At 47.2% G+C, this 21,522-nt stretch overlaps 1 protein-coding gene across 1 annotated transcript in view; it reads right to left on the bottom strand.

The window, feature by feature from the left end:
- Positions 1-1,030: 1,030 nt before the first annotated feature.
- The window catches only part of tspan33b (tetraspanin 33b), a 94,457-nt gene continuing 73,965 nt past the window's right edge, over positions 1,031-21,522 (bottom strand). The window contains exons 6-8 of the mRNA XM_070888650.1: positions 14,547-14,675; positions 10,539-10,700; positions 1,031-1,267 (exon numbers count right to left, since the gene is read on the bottom strand). Coding sequence (XP_070744751.1) covers positions 1,202-1,267; positions 10,539-10,700; positions 14,547-14,675 — 357 coding nt within the window. The 3' untranslated portion in view covers positions 1,031-1,201. The remainder of the gene's footprint in view (positions 1,268-10,538; positions 10,701-14,546; positions 14,676-21,522) is intronic.

Raw genomic sequence — 21,522 nt, forward strand, 5'->3', positions numbered from 1 at the left:
AATTATGCCCCCCCCCCCCCCCCGGGTTTGGCCGAGCCACCAACAGGCATTCTGGCATCCCCTCTTGGTGGCCCAGTAGACCAAACTTAAAGAATCGCAGCGGCTCTCCCCTTTAAGTGAAGGGGAGAGATGCGGTGATGCGCCAGCATGATGACATCATCAGTGCTACACTAATGAGTGACAGCGACAGACACTCCGCCCACCCCCCCCACTTCCCGAACTTCCGTTCACCGCTGCACTTCCGCCCCCATTGTGACCGACTTCCGCTCCGCTTGGGGAAAAAGCCAAAGAGCAGAATTTCGAGCAAAAGAGGCCACCACATCTACCGCTGCGGTAAAAACAGTCGAAACACGTTGGGTGCGCCGCGTTTTCGTCAGGGGGCAGTTTCGGCCCCCCAGGTGAGGGCAGGGAGCAGAGGTCAGGGGTCAAACAGCCGGCTGCCATTCACTGTACAAGCAATGCAAGAACTGATGGCACTGTACAACAGCGCAGTCAATGCAAGAGAGGGGGATAGGAGAAAGGAGGAAAGGGTCAAAAATTGGAATAACACCAAAAAAGCTGAAATGAGAGAAGTGTGTACACGTTGCATGCCTCCCTGTGTTATAGAGGTGCAAACCTCTTTGCTATGTGGTGTTGCTATTGTAGTGCTTTGAAGGTAGCATTTTCCTATTCCGTATCTTTATGAAGAGGAACAGGTGAATTGCACTCTAGATCTAGACAGAAATATTCTGGTAAATATATTTGGCGTTTACGAATGCTTTTGTTGGAAATGCTGAAATTATTCTCGCATTTTCATGAGCTCACGGAGGCACACGAGATGAATTAATCCTTTGCCTGCAAGGTGACTGATTAAACAATGACTGAGGGGCAGGGAATGGGAGTGTTGACTGAGGACTGAGCTGAGAGCAGTGGTCCTTGTGACCCTTGGTATCTCTCACACAGTAGAGCTCTGCACTGATCAAATTTGAGCCCGGAAGGTGAAAGGTCAGGAGACTGGTGATCTGCCATTTTGGATTCCTTCACCTCAGTTAATTGCAATTTATATTTAAAAAAAAAGAACAGTGTTGGGAGTTGTTGTAGGTTTGTCTTTCACACAAAAAGTCTTGAATGTTTGTTCATCCCATTTTGCTTCTTTGTTTCTTGGCTTCTCGGTGAATCCCACTGCCTTTGGTTTGTTCCCTGTTGCCAAGGCTCCCTTCATTTATATTGACTTAATCTCCTCTTTGATCTGTCCAATCAGGATCCGAGAAAGTACAATTCCTCCAATCTGTAATGACAGATCAGAGAGAAATATTCAATTTCCTGAAGAAACAATATCAGCAACTGTGCTGCTTCATCCATTAAACTCCCGCCTTCTGTGTGCATGTGTTATTGTAATTCAGGGTGCTGGTCTTAGGCTTGTGAATGCACTTTTAGGGTAAATGTAGATGTCCTCACTGAAACGTACCAACCATTCATTAACTGCACTTGCAGCCATCACACTAACCTCTGCTGACCTTGTCAAGTCATTGAACCTTGCCCTGTATTGGGGAGGGAGTTTCCTGGGGGTTCGGGAATTTCCTGAGGATTCAAGAAATTCCAGGGGGTTTGGGAATGTCCTGGTTATTCAGCAAGTTTCCTGGGGGTTCGGGAGTTTACTGATGGTTCGGGAGTTTCCCGGGGGCTCAGGAGTTTCCCGGGAATTCAGGAGTTTCCTGGGGGTTCGATAGTTTACTGGGAGTTTTGGAGTTTATTGGGGATTTTAGAGTTTCCTTGGAGTTTGGGAATGGCCACTCACTGACCTTCTCCACTTCCTCCCAGATGGTTCTACCTGCTGTATTAACAGGTCTTTTGCTACCCACTCCCATTATTCCCAACTCTGTGTCCAGTCTCAGTAAGAATATTTATATCATTCTCTGAGACGAATGCCGCTTATGCCTGTACAACCCATATCTTCACTGTCATGTATCGGTTCTGCTTTAAGAGTTTTAAGTGCTGCAGCTGCGTCTTCAGAGTACATCTCTGCCACCTAGTTCTAACCACACCCTCCCTCCCCCAACCTCCCAGGTGCAGTACATGAATTTTTGGCGAGATTTGGACCTTTGTTCTGCCCAGAAATATTCTAATGAGATAACTCTGCAATTTCTGGCAGGGATCAGCATTGGGGGGTCATAGGGTGGCGGGGGTCAGCATTAGGATTCTAGGGGTGGTGGGGTCAGCACTGGGGTTGTAACGCAGGCTGTGTCAGCCTTGAGGTCATAGGGCTGCCAAGGTCAGCATTGGGGCTATAGGCAAGGCGGGAGTCACGTGTTTACAAGTGCACAGTCAGCCAAGAAGCAACATTATTGACGCCTCTACTATAATTTATAGCATTAGTTAGAGAAACATAGAAACATAGAAAATAGGAGCAGTAGTAGGCCATTTAGCCCTTCGAGTCTGCACCGCCATTCAATATGATCATGGCTGATCCTCATCTCAACATCATATTCCTGCTTTTTCTCCATATCCCTTGATGCCTTTTTTTTTCTAGAAATCTATCTATCTCCCTCTTATAAATATTTAGTGACTTGGCCTCTACAGTCTTCTGTGTTAGAGAATTCCACAAGTTCACCACCCTCTGAATGAAAAAATTTCTCCTCATCTCGGTCCTAAATTTCCTACCCCGTATCCTGAGACAGTGTCCCCTTGTTCTAGACTTCCCAGCCTAACCCTAACCCTACTCCTAACCCTAAACATCCTCATCGCATCCGGAGAGAAGTCCTCTTCATGCTGGGAGTATAAGCGTGAGACTTGTGCACAGTTCAGACAGAGAAATGAGTGAGCAAGGACCTCCTTCCAACAGAGATTATTAACACACTAAAACTCATTTCTTCAAGCAGGCAAACCCAAATGTTGTAGAATCATAGAACAGTACAGCGCAGAAGGAGGCCATTTGGCCCAGCAAGTCTGCGCCTGCTCTTTTGAAGAACAATCCAGTTAGTCCCACTCCCCGCTCTGTCCCCTTGTCCCTACAATTTTTTTCTCCTTCAAGTATTTATCCAATTCCCTTTTGAAGGCTACTATTGAATCTATTCATCACCCCATCAGACAGTGCATTCCAAATCCTAACCACTCGATGTATAATAACGTTTTTCCTCTGGTTCTTTTGCCAATCACCTTGAATCTGTGCCCTCTGGTTTTCGACCCTTCGGCCACTGGAAACAGTTTCTTTTCATTTACATTATCTAAATCCTTCATGATTTTGAACACCGCGGTCAAATCTCCTCTTAGTCTTCACTGCTCCAAGGAGAACAGCCCCAGTTTCTCCAGTCTACCCCCATAACTGTAATCCCCCATCCCTGGAACCATTCTAGTAGATCTCATCAGTACTCTCTCCAAAGCCTTCACGTCCTTCCTAAATTGTGGTGCCCAGAATTGAACACAATACTCCAGCTTTATATAGGTTTAGCATAATTTCCAGGCTTTTGTACTCTATGCCTCTATTTATAAAGCACAGGATCCCATCGGCTTTATTCACTACTTTGTTAATCTGTCCTGCCACCTTCAAAAATTTATGCAGAAGCAACTCCTATTGTCTCTGTTTTTGCATCCCTTTTAAAATTGTACCATTTAGCTTGTATTGTCTCTCATCATTCTTCCCACCAAAATGTATCACCTCACACTTCTATGCATTGAATTTCATCAGCAATGTGTTCGCCCATTCCACCAGCCCGTCTATATCTTCTTGAAATATATTACTATCTTGTAAATGGCTGCAGAGACTCTTCATGGAGTGCTTTCATTTTTACTCCTTAGTGAGCATAGGGTTTAACTGAAGATAGATGACATGAATTAACGTTAGAATGCATTTAGATACATTTAGTTGACAGAAAAATACACACAGGCACGTGCACAGACAGATATGTAGAGACAAGAATGATACAAAGATCCACAGATACACACAGACACAGGCAGACAGATACATATAGACACAAATAGAGATACACAGACACAGGCAGACAACTCACCAAGGCTTCATCAGCAGCACTTCCCAAACCCGCGCCCTCTACCACCGAGAAGGACAAGGGCAGCAAGCACATGGGAACACCACCACTTACAAGTTCCTCTCCAAGTGACACACCATCCTGATTTGGAAGCATATCGCCGTTCCTTCATCGTCGCTGGGTCAAAGTCCTGGAACTCCCTCCCTAACAGCACTGTGGGAGTACCATCACCACTTGGACTGTGGTCACTCAGACCAACAGATACACACAGACACATACAGACACAGACACAGGCAGACAGATACACACAGACACAAATGGAGAGATACACAGACACAAGCGGAGAGATACATACAGACACAGGCAGACAGATAAATACAGACACAGGCAGCCAGGTACACACATACACAGGCAGACATATAAATACAGACACAGGCAGGCAGATACATACAGACAGGCAGGCAGATACACACAGACACAGGCAGACAGATACACACAGACAAAGGGAGACAGATACACACAGACACAGGCAGGCAGATACAAACAGACACATACATACAGACACAGGCGGGCAGATACATACAGACACAGGCAGGCAGATATATACAGATACATACAGACCCAAATGAAGAGATACACAGACACAAGCGGAGAGATTCATACAGACACAGACTGACAGATACACACAGACTCGGAGAGAGATACACACAGACACAGGCAGGCAGATACACACAGACACAGGCAGGCAGATACATACAGTCACAGGCAGACAGATACACACAGACACAGGCGGACAGATCCACACACACACACACAAACAGACAGATAGACACATGCACAGGCAGGCAGATACATACAGACACAGGCAGGCATAGACACACAGATACACACAGACACAAATGGAGATACACACAGACACAGACTGACAGATACACACCACACACACACAAGCAGACAGATAGACACAGACACAGACAGGCAGATACATACAGACACAGGCAAACAGGTACACACAGACACAGGCAGACAGATCCACACACAGACACAGGCCGACAGATCCACACACAGACACAGGCAGACAGCTAGATACAGGCAGGCAGATACATACAGACACAGGCAGGCATAGACACACAGACACACAGATACATACAGACAGAAATGGAGATACACACAGACACAGACCGACAGATACACACAGACACAGGGAGAGAGATGCACACAGACACAGGCAGGTAGATACATACAGTCACAGGCAGACAGATACACAAAGACACAGGCAGACAGATCCACACACACACACAAGCAGACAGATAGACACAGACAGGCAGATACATACAGACACAGGCAAACAGGTACACACAGACACAGGCAGACAGATCCACACACAGACACAGGCAGACAGATCCACACACAGGCAGACAGATACATACAGACACAGGCAGACAGATACATACGGACACAGGCAGACAGATACATGCAGGCACAGGCAGACAGATACATACAGACACAGGCAGACAGATACATACAGACACAGGCAGACATATACATACAGCCACAGGCAGACAGGTAAATACAGCCACAGGCAGACAGGTACACACAGCCACAGGCAGACAGGTACACAGACACAAGCAGGCAGATAAATACAGACACAGGCAGGCAGATACATACAGACAGGCAGGCAGGCAGATACACACAGACACAGGCAGACAAATAGACACAGGCAGACATATACATACAGACACAGGCAGACAGATACATACAGACACGGGCAGACAGATACATATAGACACAGGCAGACAGATCCACACAGACACAGGCAGACAGATACATACAGGCACAGGCAGACAGATACATACAGACACAGGCAGACATATACATACAGCCACAGGCAGACAGGTAAATACAGCCACAGGCAGACAGGTACACACAGCCACAGGCAGACAGGTACACAGACACAAGCAGGCAGATAAATACAGACACAGGCAGGCAGATACATACAGACAGGCAGGCAGGCAGATACACACAGACACAGGCAGACAAATAGACACAGGCAGACATATACATACAGACACAGGCAGACAGATACATACAGACACAGGCAGACAGATACATATAGACACAGGCAGACAGATCCACACAGACACAGGCAGACAGATACATACAGGCACAGGCAGACAGATACATACAGACACAGGCAGACATATACATACAGCCACAGGCAGACAGGTACACATAGACGCAGGCAGACAGATACATACAGACACAGGCAGACAGAGCCACACACATACACAGGCAGACAGATACACACAGACACAGGCAGACAGGTAGATACAGACAAAGGGAGACATATAAATACAGACACAGCAGACAGGTACACACAGGCAGGCAGATACACACAGACACAGGCAAACAGGTACACAAAGACACAGGCAGACAGATCCACACACAGACACAGGCAGACAGATCCACACACAGACACAGGCAGACAGATACATACAGGCACAGGCAGACAGATACATACAGGCACAGGCAGACATATAAATACAGACACAGCAGACAGGTACACACAGACACAGGCAGGCAGATAGACACAGACACAGGCAGACAGAAACATACAGACACAGGGAAACATATAAATACAGACACAGGCAGAAAGGTACACACAGACACAAGCAGGCAGATAAATATAGACACAGGCAGTCAGATACGTACAGACAGGCAGGCAGATACACACAGACACAGGCAGACATATACATACAGACACAGGCAGAGAGATACATACGGACACAGGCAGACAGATGCATGCAGGCACAGGCAGACAGATACATACAGACACAGGCAGACATACACATACAGCCACAGGCAGACATGTACATACAGCCACAGGCAGATAAATACACACAGACACAGGCAGACAGGTACACACAGACACAAGCAGGCAGATAAATACAGACACAGGCAGGCAAATACAGACAGACAGGCAGGCAGATACACACAGACACAGGCAGACAGATAGACACAGGCAGACAGATACATACAGACACAGGCAGACAGATCCACACAGACACAGGCAGACATATACATACAGCCACAGGCATACAGGTACACATAGACACAGGCAGACAGGTACATACAGACACAGACAAACAGGTACACACAGACACAGGCAGACAGATACACACAGACACAGGCAGACAGATAGATACAGACAAAGGGAGACATATAAATACAGACACAGCAGACAGGTACACACAGACACAGGCAGGCAGATATACACAGACACAGGCAGACAGAAACATACAGACACAGGGAAACATATAAATACAGACACAGGCAGACAGGTACACACAGACACAAGCAGGCAGATAAATACAGACACAGGCAGTCAGATATGTACAGACAGACAGGCAGATACACACATACACAGGCAGACATATACATACAGACACAGGCAGAGAGATACATATGGACACAGGCAGACAGATGCATGCAGGCACAGGCAGACAGATACATACAGACACAGGCAGACATATACATACAGCCACAGGCAGACATGTACATACAGCCACAGGCAGATAGATACACACAGACACAGGCAGACAGGTACACACAGACACAAGCAGGCAGATAAATACAGACACAGGCAGGCAGATACATACAGACAGGCAGGCAGATACACACAGACACAGGCAGACAGATAGACACAGGCAGACATATACATACAGACACAGGCAGACAGATCCACACAGACACAGGCAGACAGATACATACAGGCACAGGCAGACAGATACATACAGACACAGGCAGACATATACATACAGCCACAGGCATACAGGTACACATAGACACAGGCAGACAGATACATACAGACACAGGCAAACAGGTACACACAGACACAGGCAGACAGACACAGGCAGACAGATAGATACAGACAAAGGGAGACATATAAATACAGACACAGCAGACAGGTACACACAGACACAGGCAGGCAGATACACACAGACACAGGCTAACAGGTACACACAGACACAGGCAGACAGATCCACACACAGGCACAGGCAGACAGATCCACACACAGACACAGGCAGAAAGATCCACACACAGACACAGGCAGACAGATACATACAGGCACAGGCAGACAGATACATACAGGCACAGGCAGACATATAAATACAGACACAGCAGACAGGTACACACAGACACAGGCAGGCAGATATACACAGACACAGGCAGACAGATACATACAGATACAGGCAGACAGAAACATACAGGCACAGGCAAACATATAAATACAGACACAGGCAGACAGGTACACACAGACACAAGCAGGCAGATAAATACAGACACAGGCAGGCAGATACGTACAGACAGGCAGGCAGATACACACAGACACAGGCAGACATATACATACAGACACAGGCAGACAGATACACAGACACAGGCAGACATATACATACAGGCACAGGCAGACATATACATACAGGCACAGGCAGACATATACATACAGACACAGCAGACAGGTACACACAGACACAGACAGGCAGATACACACAGACACAGGCAGACAGATACACACAGACGCAGGGAGACAGATACATACAGACACAGGCAGACAGATGCACACAGACACAGGCGGACAGATACACACAGACAAAGGGAGACAGATACACACAGACACAGGTGCGCAGATACATACAGACACAGGCAGGCAGATACATACAGACACAGGCGGGCAGATATATACAGACACAGGCGGGCAGATACATACAGATACATGCAGACACAAATGGAGAGATACACAGACACAAGCGGAGAGATACACACAGACACAGGCAGACAGATACACACAGGCACAGGCAGGCAGATACATACAGACACAGGCAGACAGATACTTACAGACACAGCCAGACAGATAAATACAGATAGATACTTACAGTCACAGGCAGACAGATACACACAGACACAGGCAGACATATACACACAGAGACAGGCAGACAGATACACACAGACACAGGCAGACAGATACTTACAGACACAGGCAGATAGATAAATACAGACAGATACATACAGTCACAGGCAGCCAGATACTCACAGACACAAGCAGACAGATACAGTCACAGGCAGACAGATACACACAGACACAAGTAGGCAGATACATACAGACACAGGCAGACAGATACACACAGACACAGGCAGACAGATACACACAGACACAGGCAGACAGATACACACAGATACAGGCAGGCAGATACACACAGACACAGGCAGACAGATACACACAGACAGACAGATACATATAGATCATCATCATAGGCAGTCCCTTGGAATCGAGGAAGACTGGCTTCCACTCTTAGCATGAGTTCTTAGGTGTCTGTACAGTCCAATACGAGAACCACAGTCTCTGTCACAAGTGAGACTGATAGTCGTTGAGGGAAGAGGTGGGTAGACTGGTTTGCCGCAGGCTCTTTCCGCTGCCTGCGCTTGATTTCTGCATGCTCTCAGCGACGAGACTCGAGGTGCTCAGTCCCCTCCTGGATGCACTTCCTCCACTTAGGGCGGTCTTTGGCCAGGGGCTCCCAGGTGTCAGTGGGGATGTTGCACTTTATCAGGGAGGCTTTGAGGGTGTCCTTGTAATGTTTCTGCTGCCCACCTTTGGCTCGTTTGCCGTGAAGGAGTTCTGAGTAGAGCGCTTGCTTTGGGAGTCTTATGTCTGGCATGCGAACTATGTGGTCTGCTCAGTAGAGCTGATCAAGTGTGGTCAGTGCTTCGATGCTGGGGAGGTTGGCCTCATCGAGGATGCTAATGTTTGTGCGTCTGTCCTCCCAGGGGATTTGTAGGATCTTGCGGAGACATCATTGGTGGTATTCCTCCAGCGACTTGAGGTGTCTACTGTACACGGTCCATGTTTCTGAGCCATATAGGAGGGCGGGTATTACTACAGCCCTGTAGACCATGAGCTTGGTGACAGTTTTGAGGGCTTGGTCTTCAAATACTCTTTTCCTCAGGCGGCCGAAGGCTGCACTGGCACACTGGAGGCAGTTTTGGATCTCGTCGTCAATACCTGCTCTTGTTGATAGGAGGCTCCTGTGATAAGGGAAGTGGTCCACGTTGTCCAGGGCCGCGTCGTGGATCTTGATGACTGGGGGGGGGCAGTGCTGTGCAGCGAGGACAGGCTGGTGGAGGACCTTTGTCTTACTGATGTTTAGCGTAAGGCACATGCTTTCGTACGCCTCAGTAAATACGTCGACTAGGTCCTGGAGTTCAACCTCTGTATGTGCGTAGACGCAGGCATTGTCCGCGTACTGTAGCTCGACGACAGAGTTTAGGGTGGTCTTGGACCTGGCCTGGAGACGGCGAAGGTTGAACAGGTTCCCACTGTTTCTGTAGTTTAGTTCCACTCCAGCGGGGAGCTTGTCGACTGTGAGGTGGAGCATGGCAGCGAAGAAGATTGAGAAGAGGGTTGGGGCGATGACATACAGATACAGTCAGACAGATAGACACAGACACAGGCAGACAGATACACACAGACGCATACACCTATATATGGGTGGATTGAACCATACCAAGGGTACCTACCTGTGGCAGCGCCATCCCAAGGACAACGCCCCCCACCAACAGCAGATGACTCTCTATCCAGATCGCTGCTTTGTCAGCACAGCCCACAGGGTGCAGGAATTGTGAGGCATCCAGTTGAGTTAGTGCTTGCTTCCCAAAACCGCACATTGTGTTGATCACCGACTGGTGGCAGAGGGGGAGGAGGAGGAATAAATAAAGCATCAAATGATGAATGAGACAGACATTTCCATAGTGGCGTGCTTGTGGGCCGTGACAGGTGGGCTGGAGGGCGGGTCTGAATTCCGGCAGTTGCTACTAACCAGCCTCCCTGAACAGGTAAAGGCTGGAGCTGGCTTTAGGGAAATGGTATTCACATTCATACTTCAGTTCATGAGTTATTTTTTGGGGTGAATTGTCATGGCAAAGACCATTAGAACAGGAGAATTAAACTCTTTTCTATTTCAGGTACCTAATACCCATATCAAGCACTCCCAAGTCAAGTACAGGGTGGTTATTGCAAAGTTAAGGCTTTTACTCTGCTCCTAAAATATACCTGAGTCCTAACCACAGATGAACAGCCCCACCTGCCAAAGTGTGACACGATTCTGCCCTTTCAAACGAAGAGCACTGTCGATGGTTTTGGTCTGTCGCTGGTGGTGACAATGGAAGTGGTAGGAGCAAACACCAGGTTATAAATTACAAGTCTCACAACAATAAATTCTTTGTTCAACATTAAAATGTACTGGCTTGTGTGTTTTTTATTTCCTTCATAGATTGGTATGGTATCATGTATTGCTTCAAGCAGGCTAAGTAATAGTTTGGGACACAGTATACAAGTAATTTGAGCCATGACATGTGGGAAGTTCCTTGGAAGGAACTGTTGACTTTGGATCTGTGGGGCTAAAAATTCGGGGGTTTAGCGCCACCCATTACTGCCAGATTCCAGGAAAGAAATGGTGGCCGCCTCACTATCGCCCGCTGCCAGCGGGTCCTGCGCGGCCGCCATTCTCAGGTCAGCAGTGCTGCCGTTGCCTGCGCTCGCCGAAAGCTTTGTAATGAGTGAGAGCGTGACACCGATCGGCATGCGATGCCGAGTTGCTACCCGCTCATCCAGTGTAAATTTTGCCGCTTCTATTGCCGCCCTCTCTAAAGCACGCCCCTGTGTGCAGCCGCTAAAAGCAATTTAGCAGCATTAACGGCCATGAGGAGACCGGCAGGACTTGGCAGATTGTTTGTGAAGATGGAGGCTGACAAGTGGAAAACACTTCAGATGGACGCCGGAACTTCAAACCCCCTCCTTTGCCAAGTTTCTTCTTTTATACTTTCATTTTCTGTCCAATGGTGGGGGGGGGTTGCATTTTCTGGTGACTTTCCGGGAGACCTACAGTGTTTGTGGGTCAGTAAATCAATGGGTGAAACTGAACAGCTGCACAAAACTGCAAATCCCTCGGCAGGTTCCCAGCAAATAAAACTATTACGTAAAGAGCATCAGATTGCCTGGAACTCCATTGCAACATTTGAAGATCATCTCTAATAAGATCCCTTTTATCTTTATGATCGCATCACTAGGCGTCACCCCCTAGCAAATCTGGACTCAATTGCTTAAGATTATAAGGAATTATAATTAATTTATTCAAAATTCCATAACCAATTATGTATCAAATAATAATTTTGTGTTGAGTATGCAAGACACACTCAAAGCTGGTATGATTAATATACATTTAAACACTTTCAAGAGTAACCATTGGAGAAAGATTAGTGTTGCAGAGAACGCTGATGCATTTATTTCATGAACTATTAAAAAATCAGCAATCATCGGGTGGCAGGTAATATTTTTGCAGCAAGCAGGGCAACTGTTCCATATATGGCCCATAGGTTCGCTCCTTTTTCCCCATTCCCCTTCAGTGCGAGCGGGAGACAGATGCTTAGCGCTGCAAAGAGCACGTTACACCACAAATTCTCCGCACTGCTGATGTTAATTAGTAGGCAGCACCAAAATATCGGTGTTGCCTGCGCGCTCGCTCGCTCGGCGAGTGACCATTAGCCTTGACCAGCGCTGTTACCATCAGGTTTCCGACCTACCGGAATTTCCAGCCCATGGATGAGAATTTTAAAATCGAGGCACTGCTTAACTGGGAGCCAATGTCGGTCAGCGAGCACAGGGATGACGGGTGAATGGGACTTGGTACAAGTTAGGATATAGGCAGCAGAGTTTTGGATGACCTCAAGTTTACGTAGGGTAGAATGTGGGAGGCCAGCCAGGAGTGCATTGGAAAAGTCATGTGTACATGTAACAAAGGCATGGATGAGGGTCTCAGCAGCAGATGAGCTGAGACAGGGTCGGAGTCGAACAACGTTCCAGAATAGGAAACAGGTGGTCTTAGTGATGGCACGGATATGTGGCTGGAAGCTCATTCCGGGGTCAAATATGACACCAAGTTGTGAACAGTCGGGTTCAGCCTCAGACAGTTGTCAGGAGTCGGTGGCTAGGGAATGGAATTTGTGGCAGGGACAGAAGACAATGGTTTTGGTTTTCCCAATATTGAATTGGAGGAAATCTCTGCTCATTCTGTACTGGATGACGGACAAGCAATCTGACAATTTAGAGACCGTGGAGGGGTCGAGAGAAGTGGTGATGAGGTAGAGCTGGGTGTCATCAGCGTACATGTAGAAACTGATGCCGTGTTTCCGGATGATATCGCCGAGGGGCAACATGTAGATGAGAAATAGGATGAGGGCCAAGGATAGATCCTTGGGGGACACCAGAGGTAACGATGTGGGGGCAGGAAGAGAAGCCATTGCAGGTGATTCTCTGGCTATGATTAGATAGATAAGAATGGAACCAGGCAAGTGCAGTCCCACCCAGCTGGACGATGGTGGAGAGGCATTGGAGAAGGATAGAGTCAACCGTGTCAAAGGCTGCAGGCAGGTCGAGAAGGACAAGGAGGGATAGTTTACCTTTGTCACAGTCACATAAGATGTCCTTTGTGCCTTTGATAAGAGCCATTTCGGTTCTGTGGCAGGGGCAGAAACCTGATTGGAGAGATTCAAACATGGAGTTCCAGGAAAGTTTTGGGAGGTGACAACACATTCCAGGACTTTGGAGAAGAAAGGGAGATTGGAGATTGGAGATTGGACAGTAGTTTGCAAGGACGGAGGGATTAAGTCTTGGTTTTTGAGGAGAGGGGTGATGACGGCAGATTTGAAGGAGGGGGATAGTACCTGAGGAGAGAGGGACAGTACCCGAGGAGAGAGAACCGTTAAAAGTCTCAGCTAACATGGGAGCCAGGAAAGGAAGTTGGGTGGTCAGCAGTTAAGTGGGAATAGGGTCGAGGAAGCAGGAAGTTGGTCTCATGGACAAGATGAACTCGGATAGAAACTGGAGAAAATGCGAGTTCAGAGCTAGGGCAGGGCAGGGGGGAACCTTTGGAGGAAATTTGGCCCATGAGCTAGGGAAAGGGAGGGAAGTGGTAGAGGCAACTGATCGGATGGTCTCAATCTTAGTGACAAGGAAGTCCATGAGTTCTTCACGCTTGTTGTTGGAGGTGAGGGTGGAGGAGATAGAGGAGAATGGTTTAAGAAGACGGTTTGCAGTAGAGAAAAGAAGCTAGAGGTTATCTTTGCTTTCCAGAATGATCCTGGAATAATTACCATTCAGAATGGAGAGTGCAGCCAGGGCTATATTAACATCAGTGTTAGGGTTGCACGGCTATTTACAGGCAGCATTCCAGGGAGCTACAATTGCCCAGCACGGCTGATTTAAGGAGAGCTAAAACAAATCAGGACTCCCTGTCCTGACCATTATTCAGTGACTCTGTGTATATGCGGACACTGGGCGATAACAGGATCTATCTCCCTGCTGACGCACACCCTCTAAGTTCCCATAATGAACGATGACTACTCAGCTGAGGCACTGGAGGGCTATCAGCACCAAAGGATTCGAACCCCCAGCAACACTCGTTGCCCCAAGAAGGGGTTAAAAGTTGGTAAAAGATCACAAACAAGCTATAGTTTTCTCAAACAGCTTACCTCGCCGGGTATCAGCGTACAGCAGGAGTAAGGCACACCACAACGCTCAGGGCTGGGATTGGTTGGGGTACAGTTGAAATACATGTTCTTCGACCAATCTTTGTAGTTAGTCCAACCACAGCACTGAAACTACATGAAGGGAAAGGAAAAAAGGTTTTACAGGGTATGCATTACATCAAGATCCTCATTATGACAATTAGAAAACTCTTTTATATATATATATATATATATGTGTATAATAACAGTGGTTTTGTGAGGTATACATTACATTAAGATCGTTACTAACACACTCACAAAAACCCTTGTTTATATAACAGACTACTATTCCCGCCCAGAATGGAGATGCTTGGGTAATTCCCCCGTCAATCGCTGCTGTGAGTGAATGGATTGATTTTACACACATAATTTGTATTGTGTGACCATCCGCCACTCACTGCATGTTGCTGGAGAAATCACCCTGCTTTTATCGGGAGACTTTGCTGTAGTTTTGGTCATGAGTTCTGTTTGCTGTGTCTTGTAGAGACTCTTTTTAAATAGGCTGCATAGACTGACACCATTATTCCTGGCCAGAATGGAGATGATTCGATCAATCATGCCTCGAGACCAGACTGTTGATTGATTTTACCACGTAATTTGTATTTTGTAGCTATCCTCCACTCGTTTGCTGTTTGCTCAGTAAATAGACTCTTTTCTGTAAGTCCCGCCCCACCTCCAACTCATTGGCTGATACAGTGGTGTCAAAACGGGGAAAGGAGCCTGCGAGATGGTAGAACCTTGTAGCACTGGCTAAAGAGCAATACAGTGGCCAGCCACTGAAAAGCCCTCTCGATGCAGATGCACGTGACTCAGAAGAGATACTGGTGAGAAAATGGGAGAGAAAACACTTCACTGGGGGAATTAATCTCCTTTTAAAGAAAAAAGTCACCTTATCTAGCTGGTCCCATCATGTGTAGTAGTATTTTTAAGTTGTGCAACTATGATGAAGATTTATAGTACTGGGCTTCACCAAGGTTGTAAAGAGTAGCACTGCCCTACCTCTGAACTCGCATCGTTCTCCAGTTTCTCTCTGATCTCTCCTTATGCCCTCTCCACGTTCATCTTGTCCATGAGACCCACTTCCTGCTCCCTTGACCATAGTCCCACTAAACTGCTGACCACACAACTTCCTTTTCTGGCTGCCATGTTCGCTAATATTGTTCACAGTTCTTTCTCCTCAGGTACTGTCCCTCTTTCCTTCAAAACTGCCGTCATCATTCCTCTCCTCAAAAAAACAACTCTTGACCCCCTCCGTCCTTGCAAACTACCACTCCATCTCCAACCTCCCTTTCCTCTCCAAAGTCCTAGAATGTGTTATTGCCTCACAAATTCAAACCCATCTTTCCCGGAATTCCATGTTTGAATCCCTTCAATCAGGGTCCACCCCGCCATAGTACTGAAACGGCTCTCATCAAAGTCAAAAGTTATATAATTTGTGACTTTGGCAAAGGTAAACTTATTCTTCTTGACTTGTCTGCAGCCTTTGACACAGTTGACCATTCTGTCCTTCTCTGGTGCCTCTCCACTGACGTCCAGCTGGGTGGGACTGCACTCGCCTGGTTCTATTCTTATCTATCTAATCGTAGCCAGAGAATCACCTGCAATGGCTTCTCTTCCCGCCCCCGCATCGTTACCTCTGGCCCCCTATCCTTGGCCCCCTCCTATTTCTCACCTACATGCTGCCCCTCGGCAACATGATCCAAAAACACAGCGTCAGTTTCCACATGACAACACCCAGCTCTATCTCATCACCACTTCTCGCGACCCCTCCATTGTCTCTAAATTGTCAGACTGCTTGTCCAACATCCAGTGCTGGATGAGCAGAAATTTCCTCCAAATAAATATTAGGAAGATCGAAGCTATCGTCTTCGGTCCTCGTCACAAACTTCCTTCCCTAGCCACCGACTCCATCCCTTTCCCTAACATCTGTCTGAGGCTGAACCAGACTATTCACAACCTTGGTGTCATATTTGATGCTGAAGAAATGAGCTTCTGACTTCATATCCGAGCCATAACTACGTCCTCCTATTTCCACCTCCATAACATCGCTCGTCTCCACCCTTGCCTCCACTCATCTGCTGCTGAAACCCTCATCCATGCCTTTGTTACCTCTAGACTTAACTATTCCAAGGCACACCTGGCTGGCCTCCCACGTTCTACCCTCCGTGAACTTGAGGTCATTCAAAATTCGGCTGCCGGTGTTCTAACCCGCACCAAGTCCCATTCACCCTTCCGCCCTGTGCTTGCTGGTCTGCATTGGCCCCAGGTTAAGCAACACCTCGATTTTAAAATTCTCATCCTTGTTTTCAAATCTCTTCATGGCCTTGCCCCTCCCTATCTCTGTAATCTCCTCCAGCCCCACAACCCCCCGAGATAGCTGCTCTCCTCTAATTCTGGCCTCTTGAGCATCTAGTTTTAATCACTCAACCATTAGTGGCCATGCCTACAGTTATCAGGCCCCTAAGCTGTGGAATTCTCTCCGTAAATTAAGGACCAAAAAGGAGAGCTACACATAGAGACAGAGGGTATGGCTGAGGTGCTAAATGATTATTTTGCATCTGTCTTCACCAAGGAAGAAGATGCTGACCTAGAGATAGTGAAGAAGGAGGTAGAGGAGATACTGGATCGGATAAAAATTTATAAAATCGAGGTACTAGAAAGGCTGGCTATACTTAAAGTAGCCAAGTCACCAGGACCGGATGAATGCATCCTGAGATGCTGAGGGAAGTAAAGGAAGAAATCACGGAGGTACTGGCCTTAATCTTCCAATTCTCCATAGAAACGGGGATGGTGCCAGAGGACTGGAGAATTGCAAATGTTACACCCTTGTTCAAAAAAGGGTGTAAAGATAAACCCAGCAACTATAGGCCAGTCAGTTTAACCTCAGTAGTGGCAAAACGGGCTGGATTTTTGGCTTTGAAATTTTGAGGCGGTAATGGCGGTGGGGCGGTACTGATACCGCCTGGAAAAAGTTTGCGCCCTCATCTGCAAAATTCGGCAAAAAATGAGGTTCCATGATCGGGGCGCAAAATCAGGCATTACACAATGTTGAAAATCATGACGTTAAAAAAGTTTCATTGATTTAAGGAAGTTCATTGCTGCTCAGTGCCCTGCAACATAACATTGTATATTGTATGGTTAATTTGGTGGGGGGCGTTTTTGTTACTTTTTTGCAGTAAAACTTATAATTCATCCTTTGATATTAGTGTCTTATGTATCATTCCAACGGTCACCAGAGATGTGCCTTTATGGGGGCACATAGCGTGTCCAGTATTAACTCCATCCCTCAGTTTCCTCCATTTAGGAGAACTGGTCCATTATGAGCTGGCAACATGGGCTCTTGGCCCAGCTGCATCTCCACGCTGTCTCTCTCATTGGATGGTGTATCTATCCAATGGGGGCCTCGCCAGGCTCCTCTTCGTCGTCCTCCTCCTCCTGAGGTGGGCCTGCAATCCTCACTGGCAATGCCTGGCCCCTCATGATGGCCAAGTTGTGCAACATGCAGCACACAGCAATGAATTCGGATACCTATTGAGGGGAGTACTGAAGGCTGCCTCCAGAGCGGTCCAGGCATCAGTCTGCCTATAGGCGATGGCATATCTTTTTAGAAGCGCAGCTTTCTCACACACTGCTCCTCAGAGAGCTGGAGGTATGAGCGTTGGTGCCTGTAAGTCCTCGTCCCCAGACTTCTTCGACCTCTCCTCATCCGTGGGCTGACATGGCCAAGAGCTCTTCTTCCAGCTTGACGCCACCTGGCAATAGCATGGAGCATGATACGTTGTTGAACTAGCAATGCCCCCATTAAATTCTCTCACTGAATTTGTAAGGGCACTGTAATGGCAGATAAAAGTGCCGTTTGCAAGTCGGAGCTTCAGGCAGCGTGATGTGTGCAACCGTTGCAGTTAATGTGACCTGCGATATAGGAGCCTCATTCCTCCATTTAAATACGCTGCCAATACTGCCTGCTGCACCCTGGGATGACTGGTTTTTCAGACCTTTCCTGGGGCGGGTATTAAATGAAGCACTGGGGACGAATTTTGCATCCAGGGCGGTAGCGGAGCTTTGCAGGACGATTGACATCATGATCTCAGTGAAACTAGAAGACGGGGCGGTAAGTTTTTGTGCCACCGCAAACCATGAGCCAAATTTGTCAGCCAGGCGGTAAAAGCTGGACGCCTGACATTACGCCGAGAAATACCATTTACCGCCCCTCCGGGGCGCAAACTGGGATGCAACCGAGCCGAAAATCCAGCCCTTAGAAACAATAATCAGAGACAAAATTAACAGTCACTTGGACAAGTATGGATTAATTAAGGAAAGCCAGCATGGATTTGTTACAGGCAAATCTTATTTAACCAACTTGATTGAGTTTTTTGATGAGGTATCAGAGAGGGCTGATGAGGGCAATGCGGTTGACGTGATGTACATGGACTTCCAAACAGCATTTGATAAACATAGAAACATAGAAACATAGAAAATAGGTGCAGGAGTAGGCCATTCGGCCCTTCTAGCCTGCACCGCCATTCAATGAGTTCATGGCTGAACATTCAACTTCAGTACCCCATTCCTGCTTTCTCGCCATACCCCTTGATTCCCCTAATAGTAAGGACCTCATCTAACTCCTTTTTGAATATATTTAGTGAATTGGCCTCAACAACTTTCTGTGGTAGAGAATTCCACAGGTTCACCACTCTCTGGGTGAAGAAGTTCCTCCGCATCTCGGTCCTAAATGGCTTACCCCTTATCCTTAGACTGTGACCTCTGGTTCTGGACTTCCCCAACATTGGGAACATTCTTCCTGCATCTAACCTGTCTAACCCCGTCAGAATTTTAAATGTTTCTATGAGGTCCCCTCTCATTCTTCTGAACTCCAGTGAATACAAGCCCAGTTGATCCAGTCTTTCTTGATAGGTCAGTCCCGCCATCCCGGGAATCAGTCTGGTGAACCTTCGCTGCACTCCCTCAATAGCAAGAATGTCCTTCCTCAGGTTAGGAGACCAAAACTGTACACAATACTCCAGGTGTGGCCTCACCAATGCCCTGTACAACTGTAGCAACACCTCCCTGCCCCTGTACTCAAATCCCCTTGCTATGAAGGCCAACATGCCATTTGCTTTCTTAACCGCCTGCTGCACCTGCATGCCAACCTTCAATGACTGATGTACCACGACACCCAGGTCTCTTTGCACCTCCCCTTTTCCTAATCTGTCACCATTCAGATAATAGTCTGTCTCTCTGTTTTTACCACCAAAGTGGATAACCTCACATTTATCCACATTATACTTCATCTGCCATGCATTTGCCCACTCACCTAACCTATCCAAGTCACTCTGCAGCCTCACAGCATCCTCCTCGCAGCTCACACTGCCACCCAACTTAGTGTCATCCGCAAATTTGGAGATACTACATTTAATCCCCTCATCTAAATCATTAATGTACAGTGTAAACAGCTGGGGCCCCAGCACAGAACCTTGCGGTACCCCACTAGTCACTGCCTGCCATTCTGAAAAGTACCCATTTACTCCTACTCTTTGCTTCCTGTCTGACAACCAGTTCTCAATCCATGTCAGCACACTACCCCCAATCCCATGTGCTCTAACTTTGCACATCAATCTCTTGTGTGGGACCTTGTCGAACGCCTTCTGAAAGTCCAAATATACCACATCAACTGGTTCTCCCTTGTCCACTCTACTGGAAACATCCTCAAAAAATTCCAGAAGATTTGTCAAGCATGATTTCTCTTTCACAAATCCATGCTGACTTGGACCTATCATGTCACCTCTTTCCAAATGCACTGCTATGACATCCTTAATAATTGGTTCCATCATTTTACCCACTACCGATGTCAGGCTGACCGGTCTATAATTCCCTGTTTTCTCTCTCCCTCCTTTTTTAAAAAGTGGGGTTACATTGGCTACCCTCCACTCTATAGGAACTGATCCAGAGTCAATGGAATGTTGGAAAATGACTGTCAATGCATCCACTATTTCCAAGGCCACCTCCTTAAGTACTCTGGGATGCAGTCCATCAGGCCCTGGGGATTTATCGGCCTTCAATCCCATCAATTTCCCCAACACAATTTCCCGGCTAATAAGGATTTCCCTTAGTTCCTCCTTCTTACTAGACCCCCCGACCCCTTTTATAACCGGAAGGTTGTTTGTGTCCTCCTTCGTGAATACCGAACCAAAGTACTTGTTCAATTGGTCCGCCATTTCTTTGTTCCCCGTTATGACTTCCCCTGATTCTGACTGCAGGGGCCCTACGTTTGTCTTTACTAACCTTTTTCTCTTTACATATCTATAGAAAGTACCTCCCTTCCCATTGGCCCTTCCCTTCTTCCTGATCGACCCACTCCCTCCCGATCAGTCGCCTCCTAATTGGGCCCCTCCCTCAAAATTGAATGTCTCCCTCTCTCCCAATCATCCCTGTGCTTCTCGATCGCTCTCCCAAGGCCTACCTGAGGGCCTGTTCAGCGACGCAGCAGTCTGCCAGCAAAGTTGAAGCCCATGGAATAAAAGGGACAGCGGCAGCATGGATAAGAAATTGGCGAAATGACAGGAAACAGAGAGTAGTGGTGAACGGTTGTTTTTTGGACTGGAGGAAGGTCTACAGTGGTGTCCCCCAGGGGTCGGTTCTAGGACCACCGCTTTCCTTGATATATATTAATGACTTGGATGTGGGTGTACTGAGCACTATTTCAAAATTTGCAGATGGTACAAAACTTGGAAGTAAAGTGACCAGTGATGAGGACTTCAAGAGGGCATAGACAGGCTGGTGGAATGGGCGGACATGTAGCAAATAAAATTTAACACAGAAAAATGTGAAGTGATACATTTTGGTTGAAAGAATGAGAGGAAATATAAACTAAAGGGTACAATCCTAAAGGGTGTGCATGAACAGAAAGACCTAGAGTTATATGTGCACAAATCGTTGAAGGTGG

The sequence above is a fragment of the Pristiophorus japonicus genome, chromosome 9 (assembly GCF_044704955.1).
Source record: "Pristiophorus japonicus isolate sPriJap1 chromosome 9, sPriJap1.hap1, whole genome shotgun sequence".
Lineage (NCBI taxonomy): Eukaryota > Metazoa > Chordata > Chondrichthyes > Pristiophoridae > Pristiophorus > Pristiophorus japonicus.